The sequence below is a fragment of the Trichomycterus rosablanca genome, chromosome 16 (genome assembly GCF_030014385.1).
Source record: "Trichomycterus rosablanca isolate fTriRos1 chromosome 16, fTriRos1.hap1, whole genome shotgun sequence".
NCBI lineage: Eukaryota > Metazoa > Chordata > Actinopteri > Siluriformes > Trichomycteridae > Trichomycterus > Trichomycterus rosablanca.
The window spans coordinates 19,196,959-19,218,626 of NC_086003.1; the positions used below are offsets into that span (position 1 = coordinate 19,196,959).

The following is a 21,668-nucleotide window of genomic DNA, read 5'->3' on the forward strand; positions in this document are numbered from 1 at the left end:
AAGAAATATGGCTTTAATACAGACGTTTCAGCTTAAGCCCTGTTGCCCCCGCTTTTGATGGACTTCCTAAACTCGAATATTTACGGTAAAAGCAACTGGCGCAACTATTTATTATTATTTTTATTTACTTGTACTTCCTAGCATTTTAACCTCACACTGTTATGTAATCCAACCAACATTATTAAATGTATACAAAAATATATAATTATTTATCATTTTCTTAAAAATGTAAGTTCTAGGTGCTGACGTCCAATGATAGGCAGTGACGTAAGTTACTGCGCTGATCTGTTTCCCTCCATCGATGCTGTTCTAAAGTTTCATTATTTAATGTCTGAACTCAGTATTAAAACTGCACTTTAACTCTCAACAACTTCTTCTGAATTCGTAAACGATTCCTCGTTCATCTAAGCTAAGACATTGTGAGCAGAGAGAGCAGGAAACACGGTGAGTCAAATGTTTGTTTTCAAATCGTGTCCTATCTCCGTTAGCACGTTAGCTATATTAGCACTGTGTAGTTTTGAAACGTGACTGTCTACAAAGAAACTTGTTTTAGACACATTATTCTTTAAACATCTATGTACATTGTAGTCTCTGTAAAGTCCTACAAGCTTTACTGAAAAGGTAAGCGTTAGTTGAGTTGCTAACTAATATGCTAACGCTTTAGACGCAGAATTGCGTAGAAACTAGCGTTAGCTCAATTAGCAAAGGTAGCTAACATTCTCCGTGCTCTCGCTAGCTACATTTGCAATACATGTGACGTTAAACCGGTTCTCAGCTAGGTTACATTTTGGTGTATTGTTTGTTGTTAACATGGACGCTTATTCACGTTTGTCTGTGCGTTAGTAATAAAAAACTAAGCATAACTAGCTCACGTGTTTAACAGTTCAAAATGGACGCAGGCGGTGAATACAAACTATCATTCCAGTCAGCAGGCCTGTCTCTGACGCCCAAACCAGACTTTACTCAGCGATAGTTTGTTTTCAGTTTTAAGTACTTAACTTAATTTCCTTGTATTATGTCCTTTTAGATTTGTCATATAGTCGCCTAATTTTAAATACCTGGGCTAGTCATGATTGTTAGGCACAATCGCAGTAAATAGGTTTCATAATAATTTATTTTTATATTAAGGCATTTAAATTGAGGAATAACGTAAAATCACAAGATTCAGTTTATTTCTCAGAACGCTTAAGTGTTAAATAGATGTAACTAATAATTAAACTCTGTTAATTTAATACGGGTCAGTAAAAATAATACTTTTTCTCGACTAACTACATTTTTTAATGTCCCCTGGTCAGTATAGCGTGAGTAACTACAGGATGTGAGTCTAAAACTTAGAAAAGAGCAGCTGGGTAGAAAAGGTAAAATGGGACAGTCAGAAAATGGTACACTACTGTATGGATTTCTGATAACAAACTTAATATTTGTCTAATTGACTGGCCAAAACTAATCAAATTACGGCCTGAAACGAAACAAGAAGTATGCAGAATTAATAAAACACTGTAAAGGAAAATGTTATTTGTAACATATTTTGGTCATTTGGTATTTTGTATTTTAAAAGAGGCTCATGCAGTCTCCGCAACGAGAAAACTTAAACATATATTTAATGTCTATTGCACATTTATGAAAATTCAATTGTACTGATACTATTTATATGCTGAATGTAATCCACTAAATGAAATCCTAAAATAATAAAATATTTACCAGTATATTTGGCAAGTGTAGAGACGTTACTATTATCCTGTACATATGTCAGTAGCCTTTCACTTCATCCTTTAGTGACTAGAAGCAGCCACTAACTTTTTAATATAGCAGTAAGGATACTTAAATCCAAAAACAGTGTTGATGCCTATGCTAATCTGAAAATGTGACTTGGAATAATGGAACAATATGTACTTAATCTTTTTTGACACAGATTTTTAAAATTCTTTACTATGGGTCTGTAGGTATTAGTTTAGTATACGTAACTATACTATTTTTAAGTTGCAGTTGATTTTATTTTACTTTACAGAGATCTTTGTGTTTTTGAATTTTTTGTCTTGGTGTACTGGCTACTGTGCTAGCTGTCACAATTGGCACAATTGGTTGTTATACTCTTGCACAGCTATTATTTATGTAAGACATGTGTTTGACAGACATATGCAGGGACTATAGCAACGCAAGATGTTCAACAAGTCGTTTGGTACTCCCTTTGGGGGAGGAACAGGAGGATTTGGGACTTCGTCCACATTTGGACAACAAAGTAAGTTGACTTTTTGTGTTGACCTGTGAAGCTTTCAGTGTTCCAGTGTTAAGTCCTAGGACTTTGTTCTGAGTGTCTTTTAAAACTTGAGATGAACAACATGTTAATGTACAGAATGAAAACAAGTGATTTGCTGTATTCTATGGTATGACAACTCTTGTCAACCCTTTGATTTGAAGTCATGTACATGCTGTATTATATAAATGTGTAATGTATGCTGTTTGATAAACAAAAGGCCAAATGACATTAGAAATTATTCACTAAATAGTAACACCTTTTCATTTCGTTTTAAGACGCAGGGTTTGGAGCGACTGGTGGTTTTGGTGCCTCTGCTTTCGGGACAACAAACAACACTGGAGGTCTTTTTGGAGGAGCACAAAACAAACCTAGTAATTGTCTTAAAATTTTCCTGCTATTTTTACTACAGTTTTTTTTTCCCACTGGGCAAACACACAGCTCAGCTAATATGAACATCAGCTTTACTTGTTTTCTCTGCTTTTTCTAGGTGGGCTCTTTGGGTCCAACACATTTAGTCAACCTGTCACCTCTTCAACCAGCAGTGGGTTTGGGTTTGGTGCTACAAGTGGTACCTCCAACAGCCTCTTTGGAACTACCAACACACCAGGTGGAGGTCTTTTCTCCCAGCCGAACAATGCATTTGGAGCCAACAAACCAACCTCATTTGGGAGTAAGTTTAGTTAAATCAGATGTATGATAATTGGTTGGAATATAACATCTATATAACTAATAAGAACATATAAATAACTTTATAACTTATATGAATATGACTAACAACTACTATAAATTTTGTTTTGCAGCCTTTGGTACTAGTACCAGCAGTGGTGGCCTGTTTGGCAATACCAACACCACCACCAATCCATTCGGCAGTACCTCGGGGTCCCTGTTTGGCACATCAAGCTTTACTGCCACCCAGCCTGGCACAACCATTAAATTTAATGTACGTTTTGCCATATGATTGTTCTTGTATTGTACAGTGTGTGTGGATTTATGTAAGCTGATTTCAGTGTAGATATGATTAATACAGTAATGTGTTTACACTGAAAACTACAAGGTTGTGTGAGTCTTGTACTCTAGGTACTACAGAAAATGGAAAAGCTTAATTATTGTTTTGCTTTATGCTACTAAATATGATTCAAAGTGTACACAATTGTTAATTGCAAATTGCAAGCATGGAAAATCACTTCTATACAATCAAAGTGCATATCCGATTGAAGGTGTAAATTTGTTAAATAACCCAACAATTGGTCCCAAAATGAGTGCTTCTCTTTGATTTTTTAAAGTCTAGTAATGGATTAAATCAATTTCTTTCGGGATTAATAAAGTATCTATCTATCTATGTTAAGAGTACTACTGAATCATCAAGGAATTGCTAAAATCAGATAGTGCTAATCATGTAAACCCAGTGTTCATTGTGCAATAATCTGTTAGATTTTGGTTTTGTTAATCTTTTACTCTATTATTTATATTTTTTGTTTTAGCCACCAAGTGGGACCGACACAATGGTAAAAAGTGGCGTGACCACCAACATCAACACCAAACATCAATGCATTACAGCCATGAAGGAGTATGAAAGCAAATCCTTAGAGGTGGGCACATTCTCTTATTGTTCTTAGGGTTGGGATCAATATATGTCTTTAAAGTCTGATATTTTGGGGTTTCCTGCAAGCTTTTGTAATGTAATTTTTTTACTGTCAGTAATAGAGTTTTATCTCTTTAGTGCCATGCTATTTTAGGCGTCATGTTTTACATGCTGTTTGGCATAAATTATATTTTATTTATACAACAAATTTCTGCTATGGCCATCATTTGGGGATGTGAGAAAACTAGAACACAGTAAAAGAATACAGTGGGTTCAAGGAATTGTTATATCTTTATTGTTTCATTAACTAAGGGTAAATTAAATCATATTAAAGAGCTATAAGGCCATGGCAAGGAATTACAGGATTTAAAAACCTGCTTTCTAAAGTGGCCCTTTTATTATAATTATTATTATTAGAGCACAAGTGTGCTGGATAAGACTTGAGGATTAAAACCAATACCTTTGCTCTAATCTGGTAGAACTTTTAGATTTGCTGCTAAATGTACATAGGACAATTTTGGATTTAGTGGTTACAAGAGCAGTTGTCATTTTTCCCCACCAACCATAGTGTCATGAGATACTAGCCATTATTTAAGGAAAGATTAGGGTGGACTAAATAAGTATATATAATCTATAAAACATTCTGCCAGTTGGTTTGTAAGAGAGCTTGAGTTGAACGATTCTTTGCTTTTAGGAACTGAGGTTAGAGGACTACCAGGCAGGCAGAAAGGGTCCCTCCAACCCAATGGCAGCCAACACGGGCAGTCTGTTTGGGGTTACACCAGCAGCGACTGCCAGCACTGCTACCGGCCTGTTTGGCTCCTCAGGTGGCGGCTTCAGCTTCAACCAGAATAAGACCTCCTTTAACACTGGTAAGTAGAGGCTGGTTTGAAGGCTGAGAGGGTCTGGATTGTAATTGTTGTTCCAGTTTATTTTAAAGGTGTTTAATGAGTTTGAGATCAAGAATCTACAGGTACATGTGTTTAACATGGTGTAAAAATCCCAAATAAATAAAATAAACTCTACAGGTAATTGGAGTTTCTGCACACCACAACTGGTGAAACCATGTAGGTTTTTAGATGTTGATGTGTGCATAATCATGTTGGAACATGACTATGTTGGAATATAACTGCCTTTTTTATTTTTACAGTAAATGGTAATTGTAATTGGTTTAGATAAATTTATTGGTGTGTCTACATAATTCCGATTATGCTGTGTGTACTACCACTTTTTTAATGAGTATAGTTATATAAAACATGACCTACTGTTCTGTAGGTACAGGAGGCTTTGGTACAAGCACTGGTGGTTTGTTTGGCCAGCCGCAACCGCAGCAGCAGCAGCAGCAGCAGCAGCAGCAGCAGCAGCAGCAGCAAGCTAATAGTCACTTTAAGCCATTTGGTCAGGCCACCACAACGCAGAACACTGGCTTTTCCTTCGGTGGCATAAACACCATGGGTCAGGCCAACACCAGCAGCATGGTGAGTACTAGCAAAGCCACAACACGTCCCTTATTTAAAAAATTTTTTTATAGTGTGTGTGTGTTTGCATGCTATGTGGAGTTGGATTATTTTTTATATATATTTTCTGTGTGCGTGCGCAGGGCCTGTTCGGGAACACTGCTGCCTCACAGGCAGGGGGACTGTTTGGAAACACAGCCAATACAAGCACAGCCACAGGTTTCGGCACAGGCACTGGGCTGTTTGGGCAGCCCAACGCTGGCTTTGGGAATGTGGGTACACAGGTGATTGGGAAAAGGCCTCAGACTTGAGTGCTGAAAGATCTCTGTGTTTTTTTTTTTACTTTCCTCTGTTTGTATAGAATTTCATTTATAAACTATTTGTGGTGCCTAATTGCATGTTATTTTTAATTATATTCAGAATTCATAACTGCAATAGTAAATTCAATCTCTTGTCCTTACAGAACCTGTTTGGTAATAAGCCCGCTGGGTTTGGTACCACCACAACCAGTGCTCCCTCATTTGGCACAGGCACTGGCCTGTTTGGCAACAAGCCCACACTCACTCTGGGCGCTAACACAAACACTTCCACCTTTGGTAAGTATGAGTTATTTTAGATTTTTCATACAGTCCCTGACAGAAGTTCTGTCGCTTATCCATGTTGTGGAAACAAAAGCTTATAACCTGACTTAAAATTCATCCATTGGTTTTAGAAATGACTCATATGAAAGCTGAAACCCTCCCAAATGAGGTTTAATTTACGAAAATAAATTTGCTTCACTGCAGAAATATTGATCAATTAATGAACACAGAAAGGTCAGATTTTGGCAAGACAAAAATTTTGTCGCCTTGTCATATAATGCACCCAATCCTAGTTTACAGCCTCACCTGTGCTCACTAATTGATCGGTTAATTAGTGGGTGTGTATAAAAAGAACCCCAGCACCCCAGACCTTCACTTGAACTGCAACTTCACCTCTGACAACATGCCAAAAATCCACCCTGTGACCAAAGCCTTGATTATCAAGAGGCTGAAGACCAGATCCACTGCAGAGGTGGCTGGCACCTTTAATGTGTCTCAGCGTCAAGTACAAAGAATTAAAAAAAGATTTGAAGAGACTGGAGATGTTTTTGACAAGCCCAGGTCCGGCAGACCCCGCAAGACGACTGCTAAGGAGGAACGTTTGTTGGTTAGAAAATCCAAAGCCAGCCCCTCTTCCACTGCAGCAGAGCTCCACCAGGCCTGGTCACCTCAAGTCCCTGTGTCAACTAGAACAGTTTGTAGGATTCTGTCTCGAAATGGCCTCCATGGTCGAATCAGTGCCCAGAAGCCAGCACTAAACAAAAGGCAATTAAAAAACCGTGTGGCATTTGCCAAGGCCCACAGCCTGCTAAACGGATGGACGCTGGAAAAGTGGCAGAAGGTGGATTTCTCAGATGAATCTTCAGTTGAATTACACCACAGCCGCCGCAAATACTGCAGGAGACCTACTGGAGCCCGTATGGATCCAAGATTCACCCAGAAAACTGTTAAGTTTGGTGGTGGAAAGATCATGGTCTGGGGTTACATTCAGTATGGGGGTGTGCGAAACATTTGCAAGGTGGAAGGCAATATCAATAGCCTAAAATATCAAGAAGTATTAGCTACCTCTTACATTCCCAATCATAAAAGGGGTCAAATTTTGCAGCAGGATGGTGCTCCATCTCATCCATCCATCTCTACATCAAAGTTCCTCAAGGCGAAGAAGATCAAGGTGCTCCAGGACTGGCCAGCCCAGTCACCAGACATGAACATCATTGAGCATGTTTAATGTAGGATGAAAGAGGAAGCTTGGAAGACAAAAACAAAGAATCTTGATGAACTCTGGGAGGCATGTAAGACTGCATTCTTTGCTATTCCTGATGACTTCATCAATAAATTGTATGAATCATTGTCGAACCGCATGGATGCAGTCCTTAAAGCTCATGGAAGTCACACAAAATATTAAATATGGCTCTAATAGCACCACAACTTCATTCACCAATGTTGTGAAACATATCTTTGGATTTGAAGTAAATTATTTGCTTGATTTTCACATTACTTTCTGTGGGCGACAAAACTTTTGTCTTGCCAAAATCTGACCTTTCTGTGTTCATTAAATGATCAATATTTCTGCAGTGAAGCAAATTTATTTTCGTAAATTAAACCTCATTTGGGAGGGTTTCAGCTTTCATATGAGTCATTTCTAAAACCAATGGATGAATTTAAAGTCAGGTTATAAGCTTTTGTTTCCACAACATGGATAAGCGACAGAACTTCTGTCAGGGACTGTGCAACATTTAGTAAAAAGTTTGTCTAGTTTGCAATGCAAAAGGCCTTAAATGCTAAGTGTTGTGTTTTTGTAGGTTTTGGAGCAAATACTACTGGAGGTCTGTTTGGAAACAAAACTGGCCCTGGCACAATTGGAACAGGTCTCGGAGCAGGTTTTGGAGCAGGTATATGCTGTGTGATGTACATGCTGTATTTTCAAGCTAGCTTAGAAACCAGCTTTTATACATTTGTAATGGAACTAAAGAGCATCCTCTTGATTTCAGGTGTTGGCACAGGGCAAACATCTCTGTTTGGAAATAATCAGAACAAGCTGGGCTCTGGTCTGGGCACAACAGGGATATATGGGGCTCCAAGCTTCAACACAGGATCCAGCGCACTGAATTTTGGCGCACCGCAGCAACCTGTCGGTCAGTGTTACTTTCGAATACATTGACTTACAGTATTGTGGAGCCTAGTATTAAGTACTGTTTTGCATTTTGTGAAAATAGACTGATGTATTATCAGCCTGTACCCGGTTTAAATTCTGTATAGTCTGATAAGATGGCAAATTTAGTGGAAAATAATTAATGCCGTTTTGTTTTCCCTCTTTCAGCCCTGACTGATCCCAATGCTGTGGCCCAGCAAGCTGTGCTACAACAGCAAATCAGTGCCCTTGCCTATGCACCTTTTGGAGATTCACCTCTTTTTAGAAACCCGCTTTCTGACCCCAAGAAGAAAGAGGAGGTAGATAACCATTTTCTTTAATTGTATGTATTTTTAAAGTATTTTCTATTGCAGTAACTGTTCTGGCAGAAGAGAATACCATTACCATAATGTCATTCTGTTCCTCACACTTTAGAGTTTCCATTTCATCATTGTAGCTGCCTGATGCTAACCATTTGTATTGCACAGAAGAAAGACTTTATTTAGCAGATATTAAAGTCGGTAGCCAACAGTCCATTTCAAGACAGGACTTTCTAAACACGCTAAATAAGGGCAGTGATAGCTCAGCAGTTAGGGCACTGGACTAGAGGGCTATCATGGAAGAATATTGTATGCTAAGTACTGAGGTTGTCTGTCTATTAGTTTGTCTATAAGTGTTAAAAAGGGGGAAAGAAATACAGCATGGCTAATTACCGTTACTGTTTTGATGTTTACTTGGTTGGTGTTCATATTTAAATTACACCCTTTATTTATCTACCCTTTATTGGAGTTGTCGTGTGTACAAATGTACATTAATTTTGCATTCACAAACTGATTCAGTAAGAGAAAGTCTACTAATAGCATCAATTTAGTATGCTATGTGAACTTTTTATTTTATTATTTATTTACTTAAAACGGTTCGTTAATAACAGGTACAATTTAATTAATATCCCATCTGCTGTAGGTTGGACCACCTCAGTTGTGGATGAGTATGATACCCATATTCTCAGTTTGTAATTTATTATCTTCTACTCCTCAATCAGCGTCTGAAGCCTACAAATCCAGCTGCCCAGAAAGCCCTGACAACCCCGACACATTATAAACTGACCCCTCGTCCTGCCACACGTGTACGCCCAAAGGCTCTGACCTCTTCAGGCTCTTCAAAGTCTCAGCTCTTTGACGGCCTAGATGATGACGAGCCTTCTCTCACCAATGGAGCTTTTATGCCTAGGTAAAGCATGATTACCTACAAAAGTTTATATCAGTGCATCCTGTATTACATCCCAACTACAGAATGAAAGTGTTGCTCTTACATTTTGTGTTGTTAGGAAAAGCATAAAGAAGCTGGTGTTGAAGAATCTGAATGGCAGCAGTCTGTATGGCAGCCCACTAAATCAGGAGGCTGATGACTTGAACTCTCCTTCTGAATACCCACAGAATGGCCTCAGGTTAGATTTTATATTGCTTCACCTGTTCAGTTTTGGAGCTGTTATAGCATGCTGTCATATTTAAAGCCCTAACAATTACACTGGTAATGTAATATTTAATGTTTGGCTTTAAAGGATGTGTTTGCTTACAGCAGTATACAGTGTTAACATTCTATGATATTTTTGATAGTGTTGTATTATTATTTTCTTGAACAGCGTGATGACTCTAACCTTTGATTTAAATTGGTTTTTAGTCTCAGATTAGATGCAGATGAAACTCAAGATGTTGAGACAGAGGGTGGAGCAGAAGATGATCTGCAAGTCTCTAAGTTCTACACCAACCCAATTGCTAAGCCAATTCCACATAACCAGCCTAGCCCTTCACTGCAAGATACCATCACTGAGCTGAACATGAGGAAAGCCAATGCCTGTAATGGTCTGGAGCTCAGCAGTGAGGAGATCTCTCTGGGAGATGATTCTGTTCAGGAAGACAGAGATGATGACCTTGAGGCCCAGAAGCCTCCTCATCCTGCTGGTAGGTTTTTTTTTTCCCCACATTTTATTTTATAGTGGTTTATTTCCTAGGGCTTTAGGCTTTACCTGAGGAACTGGTTATTTGTCTGTTTGCTCCTTTTGAACATACATCATGGATTTCTGGTTATTTTTTGTTTGCAGGTATAGTTCTCACTAGAGTGGGCTACTACACCATCCCTTCCATGGAGGAGCTAGGAAAGATGCTGAATGAAAATGGAGAGTGTATTGTGGAGAACTTCACAGTTGGGAGGAAAGGTACTTCACACCTTGACACGGTTTGAGGTTTTCCAAACAATTTATCCAGGCAATACAGAAATTCAGGATTAAAATTAAGCTGTGTAAGCATTTGTCAAACAGCTTACCAGTATCTAAATTTGCATCAGATAAAACATGACACTTACATTTTAATTTTTTTTTTTTAACTGGCATATATAATATACCAAACCACACTTGTTTTTTGATTTGTTTAACGCCTATTGATTACACACATTTTAAGCCATTCATTTTAAATCATTTTGAAGGTTTGAGGTCTCTTGGACATTAAACAGATTAAGGGTCACTGACTTCAGTTTACCCCTCTTAAAAAAGTAGCTAATGGTGAAAAAATGTGGTTTATATGTAATTATGAACATCTGTGTCTCAGGCTACGGGTCAGTTTTCTTCCCTGGCAAGGTAAATTTGACAGACTTGAATCTGGATGAAACCGTGCACTTCAGACGAAAGGAGGTAATCATCTACCCTGATGACAAAGACAAACCATCCGTCGGGGAGGGTCTCAACAGGTAAGCGACATTATCACCAATACTTACTATACTTTCATGGACAGTTTGTTTCATCTAGTCATTTATCTGATTGGTTAATTTAAGAAAGGAATTATTCAGATGTATGATTTGGTCTGTTAGTAGTATTTTTGTGCTAATTTTGCTTGCTGTTCATAGACGAGCAGAAGTGACTCTTGATGGTGTTTGGCCAAATGACAAAACATCCTGTACTCCGATCAAAAGTCCTCAGCGCCTGAGTGAGTTGAACTATGAGGAACGACTAGAGAATGCATCCCGCAAGCAAGGTGCTCGCTTTCTGGAATACAGACCTGAGACTGGCTCCTGGGTGTTTGAGGTGAGATTTCTTCTTGGATATTTCTCCCTTTATCTCCCAAACTAGTCACAACCCCTGATCTGATCAAGGAGTGCTAGATCACCACATGTCCCCTTTGAAGTGTCCAAGCTCCGGCTGGCACTTATCACCAGTGTTGGGTTCATGTGCAGAGAGCCAAGATATGCTCCATGGAGCAATTAGGCACATGCTTAGTACTTTTAAAGTTAATGTATTTGGGCTAATATGTCCATAAGTAAATTCAGCAGTCTTCAGGCCTCCCACGGAGGATGGGTCCCCTCTGAGTCTGGGTCCTCTCAAGGTTTCTTCCTGTAATTTAAGGGAGTTTTTCCTTGCCACTGTCCCCCTGGGCTTGCTTAACAGGGGTTTATGGTCTGTCGGTCCTGGATTCTGTTAAGTTACTTTGAGACAGTGTGTATTGTAAAAAGTGCTATACAAATAAATTTGACTTGAAATTTAGTCAAAAAAGTTAAAGCTGATCATTTCTTCTCCAGGTGGCCCACTTCTCCAAATACGGCCTGCAGGACTCTGATGAGGAGGAGGAGGGTCCCCCAACTAAGACTGACCTGAAGAAACTCAAGATGGCCCTTCCAGCTGGACTGCAGCAGATTCCACTGTCCCAGCAGCAGCAATTGGCGCCACAAGCCCAGGTAGACTGAGCATCTCACTCAGTCTGACACAGTTTTTTTCCTGCCTTTGTGACTTTTTGGCCCCCATCTGTGCATTTGTTGGCTGATAACTAAAGATAGAGTTTATGCATTACCTGTACTCTTGGAAACTTATATAATTATATCCAATTTTTACATATCCAAGCAGTGATTTGTGAGAGGAATGGGTGGCGGGGTAGTGTGTAACCTAATGCATAGTGTTTGCTCTGAACAATTATCATCATAACTTGCAAATTATATTTAGCTTCTATGACTATGTACGCACATACACTTGTCAGCTGCTTTGTTAGCACCAACTGTACACATATTTAGTCAGAATTTGGTTTTACATTGCACATTCTGTGTCAGTGGTTGACTGTAGCCTACCTGTCATCAGCAAGACCTTTTTGCCTGCAAAACCTCCATTAACTGGATTGGTTGTGAGTTACAAAAAATCCCAGAAAATCAACAGCCCATCTGGCATCGACAACAATTATGCCACACGCAGTAATTCAGATTTAATTTCCTTCCCATTTTGGTGTTCGATATGAATATCAACTGAAGGTTTTAATCCTTGTCTGTATGATTTCCTGCATTACACTGCTGTCAGATTATCTGACTAGATGATTACATATTTGAGCAGGTGGACAGATGATCCTAATCAAGTGACAAGTGAGTACATTGCATTGGAATGTTTAAAAGCGTTGTTGCATTGCTATTTTTGAATCGCATTAGAAAATTTTACCTGCAGATGTGCTGCTGTTTATCAAACCAAGTGATAAGATTTTTGCAGATTATTACATAAATAAACTGAGATTGTCTAAGATTGAATTGAGGTATTTGTAGATGCTTCAAATGTGTAGTAGCTTATAATTTAAATGAATGGTTGTTGTAAGGATTTAATTGTTGTAAGAAATAAAATTGCAATAAATAATTGTCTGTCAGATTGTTGTGCATTGATCTGCTAAGGGAAATCTGTTTTTTGTTTTCTATTAAAAAAAAGATCAAATGTTATAATAAAACTACAGTTTTTTTCATTAATGCTTGCTCTAAAGTTATATAGCTTACTCAGTGTGTTTTTGCACATACGTGTAGAGTACAGCAGTGCTGGAGCTTCTGAGCCGCGTGTCGGAGCTGGACAGTGACATGGCGGACTTTACTCAGGAGCCGCCAGCAGATGGATTGTTGTGTGAGGAGGATGAGAGCGTGCTGGAGGATGACACCAGGATGGCTGTAAGAGCAGAAACACCTGCTGAACTTGAGCCCATCTCTGCCTCCAGCCAGATTGCCTCCTCGTTAGGGATCAATCCTCATACCCTTCAGGTAGTGCACACTTTTAGCAGCCTTCTCATCCTTTCGGCCCAGGATGTCTAATAAAGGTCTACTTACCAGGCAGTATCTATCATCATTGTCTTTTTAAAATATTTGTTAAAGCATGTGGTTACAATCTCAATACAATACAGACATACACATAAAAAGGCCAAGTGTAAATAAATTCCAATTTTTTTTAATTAATTTTACAAAATTTTAATCCTCACACACAATGCTCTGTAACATATTTAACCCAGGTCATTATGAATAAAACTCAAATAGAATAAGAGAATTCATCAGTCGTTTCATATTTAGCTGGATAGGCATGGAATGAAGACATATATCATGAAATTTGTTGCCTACTATTTTGCTAATGGATTTTAATTAATTTTGTTGTTTAGTTGATTCATCCATTCATTGTCTGTTTTACCACCACTTTATACACCACTGTTTGGTTGTTTTAGCCCTACCCAATTGTATCTACAGTTAGTAATTTAAAATCTTTTGATCTGATTTTCATATCATGTGAAATTCAGCAAGAGCATTGGACCATCCAGTACCTGTTTTGTTACCATGGTCACTTAGTATTCGTAAGTTTGAAAAAAGGCATCAACTTCAGGAGTTAAATTTCAAAATGGCAAAGCTGTTTAAATTTTTAATTCAGTGGTGACCCTGAATGATGGTGTAGCAAGCGCTAGTGCTGTGGGCTTATGTTTTAGGTGGCGTTTGGAAGATGCATCTTAAAAGAAAAATGCATTTACACTTGTTTAATATGTATTTTAATGCACCTCTTGAGGTGGTTTTAACTTTTAGATTAAAATCCAACTGGAATTTGGATTTGTACGTTAGACACCATAGGATGCGTGGCCAGTTAAAGAGGGGAAACACCATGTTAAACAATGCACCCCTTTCAATAAGGTCTACCGGCCTCTGCAATGGATTGCCAGAAAACCAGTCATTTAAAATGTATTCCCTACATTAGATTTTTAATGATGCTATTTGTCTAACATACTTGCCCAAATTACTTTACTGGGTGTTTCACTGGGCTGAGATCTAATAAGTTAAAGACTGTAGCATGTGATTTTTAATACTCATTCAATGCTTACATTTATTCAGGCTTTTCTGTTTTTTGCCACCAGTCTTAGGTAAAATGGCAATTATTTCACTAATCTGCGCTTAAATAAATTTCAGTAAATAACTTATTTAAAAAAAAAATTAAACCAGACCATAACTATTTCTTACTATACCATTACCATTAGTATTCTTTACTATGTGTGTTAATCTTCTATTAACAATTTCATAAGCTAATTATCAATAATTGGGTGCCAATAAAGGAATCCTGTTTAATAATATCAAAACAAAAGGAACAGCAAGATAAATCACTGACCACTACAATACACAGTGATTCACTACTGCAGTTTTTCATGGCCTAACAAGCAAACCTACAAACTGCATTTTTAGAAGGAACATGTTAATATTAAATACAGGTATATAAAACAGTATTTTCTTTGCTTTATTATTATGTATACTATGCATATATTCTGTTAAAACACTCAAGGATTTATTATTACAACAAATGCTGCTTAACCAACCAACCAGCACAAACACAGTTGTATAAATATTGCATACTTAAACAGATAATGAAGGCATCCTTGTTTATGGGCGATGATGACTGTGACTTGTTCCATGAGCAACTCCCTTCGAAAGTCTTGGAGGAAGTGGCATCTCCCCGGGTGTTACTTGGTAAATCCCAGGGCAGACTGTCAGGTAAGTACATTTTGTCACAGACACAATCACAGTTAATATGTTTTATCAAAGACCAAGTGAACACTAGGATATATTAAATCATTTTTTAAATATATATTTCATTCCTGACAGTTGGTGGCCTTCTACAAAGCAAGTTCACCTCAGGTGGAGGCCTTTTTGGACAGCTGCCAGAGTTACCTTTTGGAACCAGCCCTCAGAAGCTAAGCAAGCCAGCATTGCCAGAGTCCCCTTGGCCCTCGCTGGGCCCTTCAATCCTTCTTCCTCCTCCAGTCCCAGAAGTCACACTAAAGACTGTGGGCGCACGCAGACTTGGGGGTCCAGTGCCTCTTGAGAACTCGATAACCATGGGCAAAGGCCGTCTGTTGATGGATTCAGCTCTCTACATGGGTCGCTCATTTAGGGTGGGCTGGGGGCCTAACTGGACACTGGTGCACTGTGGAGATTCTCTCAGCACAGCACCAGAATCAAAGGGACAAACCACAGACACCATGGGCTTTGGCTTCTTGCCCAAACCTACAAAGAGCAGACAGTGAGTAAAACAGTCATTATTTTTTTTACTGATTCATCTTTCAGCAAATAGAGCTCATCCATGACCACCCTCATTTTAGCCTTTCTTACTGTATTTTGTGTTTCAATGAATTAATTTAAAATGCATTTAAATGTCAACAAATCAGCTTAGAATTTGATTTAAAGTACTTTGTTTCGTTAAAGATCTGATAGTATTTTGACTAAAGTTGAAATTTTACAGTAGTAGATCATGTTTAAACATTAAAAGTCTGATTTAGAATGAACTATGAATGAAATGATGCTAAGACTAATTCATGATCAGCACACTGGAAGAACACTGGTGAGCTCCATTGAGTTTATGTTAAATATGTGTCCCAAGTATTGGAGGCACTGATACTTTTTGAATATTATTTTTTTTAATTATAGAATTACTGAGAGCCCCTTTAAAGTTCACATTGAACAGGTAGTAGGAATGGAGCCCAAAAAGACGAAAGAGAGCCTGGCAGTGTACCAGCAGCCGCTTGAGATTGAGCTCCAACACAGTTTTATTAGCACAGAGGAAGTCTGCCCTTTCATCTGTCCAGAGAATGGATTGGATGCCCTGCATGATTACGCCAAGTGGATTGTAGAGGCCAACAATGAGACTGGACCTGAAAATGGTAAGTTGATCATCAATTTTATTATGTTCATTAATTTAAATTATAAACACTGATAAAAAAAAAAGTGTGATAGCTTGACAGTAACAAGACACTTGGACCACATTAATGAAAGTAATTTATCAGCTTCATTGGGTGCAAACACACACACACACACCTTTAGAAATAGCAAGCACATAAGGGATTCAAAGTTATCTGATGGTCAAAAGACATCTGTCATTTACTTAAACATTGTAATAAAAACACTGAAACAAATGCTTCACTTTTCTACTATGACAGCAAGCAGTTCTTAATGCTTATCTCTATGTTGAGCCAAAAGACTAGTGATGATTGCATAAACAAACTGAATACTTGATCAAGGTTTAACGTTACTCCTTTCTTGTTCACCTACAGGTACTTAAAACATACATGACAGTTCAGATAGTGCCAGTTGAATGTACTGCATTAAACTAGTGTCCTTTTCTGTTTACCACCCTGTCAGTCCTACTTGGTCACTGGCAACAGGTGTGGCTGCTGTGTGCTGCTCTTTGGGGCCGACTGGGCAATCAGGACCTGGAGGCAGAACAAGGTTGCAAGGCATATCAAGAACAGTTGGCACGAAGGCGAAGCTTTTCTCGCTGGTTAGCCGAAAGCGCTGCCTACCGCATCCAGGAGGAAGTTTGTCAGGCTCAGGGACACAATCATGTCAGTGCCATTTTTAGCTATCTGACTGGCTGCTGCATAAGTGAGGCCTGCAAACTAGCACAGAAAAGTGGTGAGATAAATAAAAGATCCCTTTCATTGTATATACTTTGATTTTCTCGTCTTAATTTAATGGTGTGTTTGCCTGTGTAGGAGACCATCGTCTGTCCCTTATGCTGTCCCAAGCAGCGGGCTCTCACTTAAGCAGAGACCTTTTGGGTCTGCAGTTGGCAGACTGGCACGGAATGCAGACTGACTCGTTTATTCAGGAGGAGAGACTGCGCATTTTCACTTTGCTTGCAGGCAAACCTGTAAGTCATTGAAGTTTGTACTGTGTGTAAATTAAAAAAAACTTTTTTTGTATGGTTTGATTACCTTTGTATTTACTGATTCTAATTTTCTATTTGATTACTGTCTCAGGTTTGGGAGTCAACAGACTGCTATATAAACGTGTGTTCTGAGCTGGACTGGAAGCGCTGTTTGGCTGTGCACTTGTGGTACATGCTGCCTCCCACTGCTTCAGTGGCTGATGCTCTTGCCAAATACGAGGCTGCTTTTCAGGTAAAAACTTTAATAATAGTAGTCACGATCAAAGAATGATTAGGACCCAATCAGGCAGTAAAGTGCATTAGGTGCTTGTATTTACAAATCCTAGTAAGTAACATCAGGTATTGTTTTTGCAATTCTCTTTTGTCAGAGCTTAGAGGAGGGAACAAACTATGCTTGTGCACCCCTGCCTCCTTATATGGATGACTTGGAGCTGCTGGGTATGGATGCAATGGAAGACACAGATTCTAAAAAAACTCTGTATGACATCTGCTTTCACCTGCTCAAACTGTACAGCGACAAGTAAGTGGTTTGTTTTTCAGTCCTTGAGATTAGAAAATGAATAATGAAACTGAAAAGATATCCTAAGTAGTAATTTGATTTTTGAAACATACTGTCCAGTTTTTAATTGTACCAAGATCATGGTGTGTTTATTTTCAAAATAGATAACCAAATTCCCCTCATGTGGTGAACTCTGTTAAACTTCACAACTTATATTTTTCTCAGGCACTATAGCATGCAGCAATTGCTGGATCCCAGCACAGTGACGGCCGACCGACTGGACTACAGACTGTGCTGGCACCTGTGGAATGTGCTGCAGCAATTAAATTATACTCATCTGTCCGAGCCCTGCCAGGGCATCCTGCATGCCAGCTATGCTGCACAGCTTGAGAGTGTGGGCTTGTGGGAGAAGGCAGTTTTTGTTCTGCTGCACATCCCTGACCCAACGTGAGTAACCAGGTTTCAGTAGGCTTGAAATTTGGGGGCAGGTTTCAGCTGATGCACCTGACTGAAAAAAATAATTTACTGTTACCAGCCACTTGTCTTATGAGAATGATAATGGCTAGTCTGTGTCTGGGCACCAATCCATCCCCCTCTCAGATGTAGCCAATCATGACTGTGTAAACAATTGGCCTGACTATGTAATATAAGATTCAAACTCTGATCTCAGCAGTGGTGGGCTAGCCACTCAAGTGCTACATAGAATAAAATGCATTTTAAATTGTATTTTTATCAACTCCACCCCTTCATCTGCACAATACAAGTTATTACACAATACAAGCCTAAATCCCATGGTGCCATAACCTGAAGATCTCTTTCTAAAGATGTCATGTAACATTGTTTTGTGCTTGGTATATCTCAGTATTTGTTTTTGTAACCTGCTGTGTAGACTTCGTGAGCATGCTGTGCGAGAGATGCTGAACCAGCATTGCGTTCTGGACAACACTGAGGAATCAACGGAGAAGGAGCACTTCCTCGTCAACAAGCTGCTCATCCCTGTGCAGTGGATCCATAAATCCAAGGCCATTCGGGCACGCAGAGAAGGAGACAAACATTTGGAAGCACTGCACCTCTTCAGGGCTGGTGAATGGAATCACTGCCACAGGCTCGTTATCCAGCACCTGGCTTCAGGTTTGTACACTTGTGGAGTAGTGGAGGTAGTGTAATGTCCCACAAATTAGGTTAGCATACAAAGGGGTTGGTTATTCATTTAAAAAGCTTTGTGTTTAGTCACCTTCACTTACTACTAATAAGCCTGCCGAATGTCCTAGCTTTTGACGTCCATCAAAAGTAAATTCTTCAAGATGTATGACTAATGAAGAAAGTTTACTTATTAGACCATACTTATATAATGTCTAGTCACATGTAATGGCAGGGCAAGTTCTCAAAAAGAACTAGTTGGTTTGAAAGGGGGTTTACACAAAAATTCATTATTGCTATGTTACTTTAATATTAAGTGAACCTTTTGTTGTTGTTCTGCTCCTGTAGACTGCATCATCAACGATAATCACAACTACCTGATGGAGTTCTTGGAAGGTTTGGCATTACCTGAGCGCAGTGCTCAGATCCAGGACTGGGACACGTCAGGTCGCGTCTACAGGGACTACATCCATGTTATTCAGACCCTTCAAGCCATTCAGCAGGTACCTCAGCTAGTGATGCAAATATTTCAAATTGCCAAGTTTAATTGACTGCATAAAATGTTTAATTATTGAATACAGTAGACTGACCATGATGGAATGGTTATTTGTGTTTGAATTATTTTAGGCTATTAAAATATATTTACATATGAAATTGTCTGTGTTTAGATGGACAGTCCAGGATATGAGCTGGAGCGACTACACAGTGATGTAACATCTTTGTGCAGCAGGATTGAACTTCTTCCCTGTTCCAAAGCCAAAGACAGACTTGCCCAGTCAGGTCAGAGCCTAGAATTCTACCCACTCTTTAAATTCTCTCTACACGTGCCTGCATAAATGTTATAATTTAATGAAACATTAGACATTCTGAACTGTTTAGTTTACTTGCTAGGGACTGGTGTTTTCCAGTGTAATTAAGGTTGAGGTTGAACCTCAAAGGTATATTTAGTCTTAAGTGGCCATATGGTGACTGACTGCTTCATTAGAAATGGTTTATTGTGGTTTATAGTCTTCACCTTTCCACAACCAGTGTGCCAAAATGTAGTTGCATGGTTGCTGCCATCTAAAGTTTTAATGTAGTTATTGAAATGTCTTTTATTGTTACATGCTAGAATATTAAATATTCTTGCATAATGAAAAGGTTAAAGGGATCCAGTAGAGACTCCGAATATGTTTATTTAAAGCCTGACAACCATTTAGCAATACTTAAGCATAATTTATTGGTTCTTGCTTGGTAGCTTGATAATGTCTTGTAATGACACTTAATGTTCATGTTTACTTCATGCCACTGATTTGACTCAGACACCAGTCCATTTCTGTGTACCAGATATCACTGAAGAACACAGTTTAAAAAAACAAAAAAAACTTTTGTCTGTATTTTGTATCAACTGGCGCTTTCTTCAGGCTCTAAAAAACTGGCAAATCTTTGACAAACTGCATGAAAGGGTGTCCTGAAGTTATAGTGAGTTTGAGGCTTAAAAGGTATTTGAAAAGCTGCAGGACGGACATAAAGGCGTGGTTGAATTCGTGAGAAGACTGCAAAGCTCACCTAGAAGAAATGACATTATATCTAAATCTTTGTCTACTAAACTTATAATTCTGTCCATATTTTTGCATCACAGTATTCACAGGACCTTTGTTATACTTTTACATGGTCTTAGGTGTTCTGTACGTAATTCATTAAAGAATTTAGTAAGTTTTCACTAAAACATTTGATTTAAATTACATATCACAATCTCTACTTGCAGAAGTGGCCAAGCGTTTGGCTAACATCCTGCGGGTGGTGCTAAGTCTTCACCAGGGAACCCCCGACCTTCGTCAAATCCCCCTGTGCCATCTTGCACCCCACATTGGACGCCTGCCTATGCCTGAGGACTACGCTCTGGAAGAACTGCGCAGCCTTACCCAGTCTTATTTGCGCGAGTATATCACCAGTCACTGAGAAGACGAGAACTTGCATGACTTGGAGTCTAATTCTCAACAACTTGGCTCTTAAGCCAAAAAGGCACAAATCTACACAATGAGTAATAAACACGGTGTGTTTATTTTGGATGCTCAGATATGTCAGAGTGTGCTTTACTGATTCATTATTACATTTTAAGGAATCTTCCTCATGTTATGGCTGCTGGTGAAGTCTTGCTTGCTAACCATCTTGTTAAAAACTGGATGTGAGATAAAGCCCACAGCGGTCGCCAATCTCGGAACTTTTAATAAACATCATTTTGTTAGTTAGCTACATCTCAGATTTTATATGAAGTTTTTGGTCAGTGTTACATCAACTGATGGCCACACAAACCATACAATTAGGCATGTTTTGCTTTATGGATGTGATTCAAAGTTTAATTTTGTTACAAGCTGGGTTCTTCTTGGGGAACCTTATCCCAGTGATTGTGCTCTCAGCACCAAACATTGTTAAATTAATAAAAATGTAAATTGGCTTTGAATATCTTTATTTTTGTAATGTTTTGTACATATGCCAATCAGCAAAACTGCAGTGCTTATAGGTTTGTGTGTAACAAAACAAAATTCTAGTGTGGCAAGACATTAGCATGTCAAGAGTTCATTCATTTAATTTTATACAAGTTATTTTGCGCAATCTGCCAATAATGTACTTTCACTTCAATTGTAAGTTTTAATTATTTGCTTGGATGTTATTGGTCTGTGATGCTTACTTTCTTATGGCTGGTGTGGAGTGTGGATGTCTGTTGTGTACTGCCAGTTTTGCTGAGCATGGTTGTGTAAAAGACTTTTCTTAAGGTAGAATAAAATAAAAATATTGCTTTTGTCTGTATGCCTATATTTTTATATACCACAGAATCATGTTTTTTTTTTAATTAATATACATTAACCACACTTTAATAACATCTGATTTATACATATTGTCAATACCTGCTACATCCGGGTAAGGGCAGTGCTGGGTCAGTGTGCAAGGCAGGAAAACTTACAGGACATGGCGTGAATCCATTGCAGGGCAACTCGCGCACTCACTTATTCATACCATGCTGGGAAATTTGGAGCAGCCAATGTATCTTCTGCATGCTTTTTAATATG

The 21,668-nt window shown here is 38.7% G+C and overlaps 1 protein-coding gene across 1 annotated transcript; it reads left to right on the forward strand.

Annotated features, from left to right (window-relative positions):
* Positions 1-274: 274 nt before the first annotated feature.
* On the forward strand, positions 275-21,396 carry nup98 (nucleoporin 98 and 96 precursor). The gene is made up of 33 exons (XM_063012222.1): positions 275-444; positions 2,133-2,239; positions 2,533-2,628; positions 2,745-2,927; positions 3,058-3,197; positions 3,739-3,846; positions 4,534-4,711; positions 5,115-5,317; positions 5,440-5,580; positions 5,760-5,892; positions 7,680-7,769; positions 7,869-8,012; positions 8,198-8,328; positions 9,051-9,238; positions 9,336-9,455; positions 9,689-9,969; positions 10,110-10,223; positions 10,612-10,750; positions 10,907-11,084; positions 11,576-11,731; positions 12,824-13,051; positions 14,677-14,806; positions 14,918-15,335; positions 15,740-15,972; positions 16,451-16,723; positions 16,804-16,961; positions 17,071-17,211; positions 17,348-17,499; positions 17,704-17,925; positions 18,368-18,609; positions 18,967-19,121; positions 19,287-19,398; positions 20,366-21,396. The coding sequence occupies exons 2-33, from the start codon at positions 2,161-2,163 to the stop codon at positions 20,557-20,559; spliced, it is 5,460 nt and encodes a 1,819-aa protein (XP_062868292.1). The 5' UTR covers positions 275-444; positions 2,133-2,160; the 3' UTR covers positions 20,560-21,396.
* Positions 21,397-21,668: the final 272 nt, after the last annotated feature.